General features: G+C 34.2%; 1 protein-coding gene across 1 annotated transcript; it reads left to right on the top strand.

The window, feature by feature from the left end:
* Window positions 1-4,489: 4,489 nt before the first annotated feature.
* On the top strand, window positions 4,490-4,951 carry LOC141673378 (uncharacterized). Its single transcript, XM_074480122.1, has one exon. It carries the CDS (start codon window positions 4,490-4,492, stop codon window positions 4,949-4,951), a length of 462 nt encoding a protein of 153 aa, XP_074336223.1.
* Window positions 4,952-5,245: the final 294 nt, after the last annotated feature.

Here is a 5,245-nt window from a genome sequence, read left to right as displayed (position 1 = left end):
ACCTATTACAACATATTAAACATATAATGAGTTATGTTTTTTTCCATATAGACATCGAATAATTTCATTTCTGTGATGTAAAATAAGATATTAAACATCAATTTCTTAAGTAAAGGGTGATGGCTATAGTGGAACATAGACATCAGTTTTATCCTAATCAAAGTGATGTCTATGTACCATTTAGACTTGAAAATGTCAGTCTTTGACATCAGTATTTTTTTAAAAAGCGATGTACATTAACTTTTTTAACATTACTTTTTCTTCTTTAAAAGTGATGTACAATTGCTTTTGAGATATCAGTATTTATTCATTAAAAGTGATGTACAATTATTTTTTTGATATGAATATTAATTTATTAAAATGCGTGTTTGCATCTGAGTATTTCAGCACTATTTCCGTTTTTGAATAGGATGCTGCAATGGGAAGATCTGAGAATAATATATATTTGAAATTCTACACTGCCAGTGCATATTACAAGGATTCTTTGATGAAATATTTACAGGATTTTAGCAAGATCGGATCAACCAAATCATTAGTAACACTAGTTCCCCCTATTATGATACAAAGTTGTTTGTACTAGTAAGCTGTTTTTGCAACACATTACAAACCTTAGTACATGTGCAATCCATATATAAAGTCTATTGTTAAGAAACCTCAGTAGGAAGACAGACTAGATTAGTACATTTCGAAACTGATGAGCAGTATATTTAACCTTCTGGAGATTCTTTTTCTTCCTCTATGTTGCAGGGTTTGCAAGCTCTTTAGCAGGAGCGGCTGGTACTATATTTTGGGGCTGCACGCATCAAAATAAATTAGTAAATTAAAACAATGCGGATTCCCAGGTGTATGCTTCTTTCAGCTCATTAGACTGATTGTATTAAACATGGGTTTGGAACAGCGCAGAGCATAAGATGATATGCATGCGTAATTGCCAGTGTTGCCTAGTTATGTACAATCCTGACTCCCGACTCGAAATTACAAATAAGGAGATAGAACCATAAGAACAAAAACAGAACCCAGAAAAAGAATGAAAAGTAAAGGTAATTCTAACTCTGCGTGCAACATTAGAGTTAGCTTTAAAACTCCATTTAAATCAGCACTTTTAGCAAATATTTCAAAGAAGTATGAATTTTAGATGATCAAGATTAATTATAAACAACAAACAGATCCTAAACAACAAAACCCCAATAAAATATAATCAAAGAAAAACCCATTTATAACATCATCACAAATACATTAGCATAAATCATATTAGATGATCACGATTAATTATAAGAACTCAACATTAATGAATAAGGATAGAGACAGTGACTGTGTAAGTAAAAAAAAAGACAAACAAGACATACTAAAAGACCAAGTAAAAAAAAAGACAAACAAGACATACTATTATATAGAGACTTACAAGAGACTTACACAGAGACAAACAAGACATACTTACTATTTGCTTAATATGCCTAAATCCAGGGGAGCTCTGTCCAACAAGCACATTACTGATATAAAGGCACAAGAACTGTAAGTTTAGGGACTTGGGATGATTAATGTCTACAAATCATCTCAACACCAAGAATATCTAATGAAGCACATATAAGAAATAACCATGTCGTGCCAAAACTTTTGAATGGATGAGGTGTAGCACTATACATATATATTATATATATATATTAAGTCATTAATAAATCAGGGATGATTCAAAGCATAGATATGATCAAAGGCAAATGAATATGTGCATTTGATGCGTGTATCATCCTCATTGAACTTTGTCACATCCACATATCAATAGATTTGGTATTCTTCACAGTTCAATGGCTCATTCAAAAATATTTGTTTTAAATTATAAGGTCAGAAGAAAGGACAAAAAAATCCTGAATTTTTGTGAAAAACAAACTATAATTATAACAGACTTAGTCGATCTCTCCTTGAATATGCACATCGCGTTAATAAACGTCCCTTCAATTTAGCCCAAAATGCATGCATTATAACATAAACATATTCTAAAACTGATATGACTTTTATAGTAGTCGACTCGAATTCTGTCAAATAACTATTCATTATATCAGAATATAACACAACACAATCTATACCATGTACTATATACACAAGGAGAATGCAAGGAAAAAGTAATAATATATTTGTAATGAGAAATAATGGAGTTTGCTTATTACATACCACATGCCAGTCTACCTCTTGCATTGCCAGTGGAAAGGCTAAGCTCATGACCACCTAAATAGATAACAAATATAAGTGAGAACATGGAATAAACAAATCTTTGCACACAAAAGATATATTGAATCCATTCCTAATTTCCTATACATAACATTCACATATCATTATATCAGGCATGCAAGGAAGAAGTTCAAAATGAGAAAAATAAAATATTACCCTTTCTGAGGTCATCCTCAACTTCATGAACAACCAAGGCTCTTCCAATTACTGCATTTGGCCCACTAAGTTCCCATTCAAGTATAACTAAGAATGAATTAGAACATAGCAAAGTGTAAAATTACCAAGGTCTAGAGAAATACCTATGTATTGACAATTGTTGCTTCTGCCACACCTGTATTTATTACATAGAAGGAAAATGTATCAGTAAGGATAAGTTTATAAACAATAATTTAATTGGAACCCATAATATGGACCCTAATGAGTGCTCAAAGTTAATCATGAGCATAATTCTCATCATCTTAGTTTCACACAATAGAGAGCCGTGGAAAGATTCTTATCATTTGTTTCGAGGAATAAAGAGCAATGTTGGGATACTAATTAAGGCACGTAATTGACTTCCTCAAAGCTATTTCAAGGTTAAATATACTAATCTGTCAAATTTATATTATAAATACTAGCCCATAATAACCAATCTAACCAGAGTAATAGAATAGTCCATTGCCATCGGCATTAACAAAAAAGTTTCCCTGGTCACCCGCATGACCGACTTCATCTTCAGGAGCACCGTGTGTGAATCCTTCCGGATTGAAATGTGGTCATGCAGTTCCACATCACATTCAACCAAAATTACAACAAAATCATATAATTAGCCAACAGAAAAACACAAAAATGCCTACCAAAGCTACAAAAAGATAAAAAATCCAACCTTTGGACATACACCCATTCGTAGTATCCCCAAATTGACAAACACAGTTTAACTTAAAAATTAAATCATATAACATACAAATACAAAAGCATAATCCAATGAGTAACACAACGCAACTTCTAATCCAACTTAATCAAGTGAATACCTAAAGATTAAATCCACTACCATATGCAAAAAACGGTCATGTATATATACAAAAAATTAAAAAGAATTAATAACTCCAAAATACATTGAATTAAATAAAAGCACCATACACAGGACATATAATCAAATTAGGGTTCCGATTTGAAATAACCCAATTTAACAAATTAGGGTTTTGAATAAAAAAATCCGAATTTATAATTTTTTTCTTCATGTGGAGAACACTAGTTCGATTTGAGAATAAAGATGAGATAAGCTTGCAAAGCTTAACAACCGAGCTTTAGCTGAATTGAGATGATGAACACAGAGAGATGGTGAGCGAAGGTGAGAAGAGGTGAGATGAGTGGAATTCCGTTGGTGAAGTGAGCTGTCGAGGTGAAAGTGAACGGGGTAGAGGAGTGTTTAGTCGAGAGAGAGAGAGAGGAGTGCTAAGAGAGAGATGGTGAGGAATTTTTATGTTCGAAGAAGGAAAATAATGGGAGAACCAAAATATTGGCTAATGAGCGCGGTGAAATTTTAGGATAATGGGGGAAACTTTTGACTAAGGGGGGAAATATAAAGATGGGCGCGAATTGAAATTTTTTTAGGTAACTTTAGACATCGGTTTTAAAATAACTGTTGTCTTCGAATTACAATGACATCAGAAAAACACGGGTGATGTTATAAATTCTTTTAACATCAGTGGCAAACATAACCGATGTCTAATGTGTGATGTCGATCAACATTTTTCTTGTAGTGAGAGTGTGGTTTGTACAAGTGTGCACACTATCATATATTTTCTATCCAGGAATTAAAAAAGTTATTTTTTCTTCTTTTTTTGACAGATGTATTGTTTTAAACATTTTACTTGTTTTATTGTTTAAATAAATCAGCTGGTCACTAGTATTAGTATTGGAGTAAGAGTAGACTCCAGAGTTGTTAGGATGTGTAGTCAGGAGAATAAGTCGTGGAGAAGACTAAGGTGTTTAGCCCTAGTTTGTATCTATCAGTTTAGGCTCAGTAGTTTTAGATAAATTTGCTTCAGTTTCATTTGTTTTAGTTAACTCTCTCACATTGTAAAACTCATCAGTTATCAATATAGCTGCTTTCATTGCTGTTTAACAGTATTGTTCTTGTCTATATTCTACACCTGGTATCAGAGCTTCACTCGATCGCAAGCCACACTTCAAGCAAATGGAGACCAACAAGGGAAAAGAAAGTTCTTTCGGTTTAAGCTACCCAATTCTAACTAAGACAAATTATATAGCATGGGCTATGAAAATGCGTGTGTTCATGCAGGCCCATGGTGTATGGGATGCGGTTGAACCCAAAGACGCAAATGCTGCAATTGAAGACAAGATGGATAAGCGAGCTTTGGCTATTATATATCAGGTGATAGGTGAAGATCTGTTAATATCAATAGCTGGCAAAACGACCTCAAAGACAGCTTGGGAGGCAATAAAAATGGTTCACCTTGGAGCAGACAAAGTTCAAAAGGCGAAAGCTCAAACTCTTAAGGCTGAATTTGAGTCTCTTGTCATGAAAGATACAGAACAGCTAGATGATTTCTGCATGAAGATGAATAGCTTGGTGACCAATATCCGGATGTTAGGAGAGAAGGTTGAGGAGACGTATGTCGTCAAAAAGCTCTTGAGAGCAGTACCTGTAAAGTTTCTTCAAATTACATCAGCGATTGAGCAATTTGGAGATTTGGAGAAAATGTCCGTAGAAGAAGTTGTGTGATCCCTCAAGGCACACAAGGAGAGAATACACGGACAGAATGAAGTGAATAACGGCCAGCTCATGCTTACTGAAGAGGAGTGGTCACAACGTGAAGGCACTGAGACCAAACTGTTGTTTACACAGGATGAATGGTTGAAACGAGCTAACAAAGGAGGAAATGGGGGCAATGGAGATTACAGTAAGGACGGTCGAATATTTCGTGACAGGACCAGAGTCAAATGTTTTAACTGCCATAATCACGAACATTTCGCTTCGGAATACCGTAAGCCAAGGAGAGACAGAGAACAACGAGCT

The sequence above is a fragment of the Apium graveolens genome, chromosome 7, assembly GCF_009905375.1.
Source record: "Apium graveolens cultivar Ventura chromosome 7, ASM990537v1, whole genome shotgun sequence".
NCBI classification, from domain to species: Eukaryota; Viridiplantae; Streptophyta; class Magnoliopsida; order Apiales; family Apiaceae; genus Apium; species Apium graveolens.
This window is presented reverse-complemented; position numbering and strand designations above follow the sequence as displayed.

What these genes read in the sequence shown, in the direction of transcription:
- LOC141673378 (XM_074480122.1), top strand. Translation starts at nt 4,490, where the DNA reads ATGCGTGTGTTCATGCAGGCCCATGGTGTATGGGATGCGGTTGAACCC.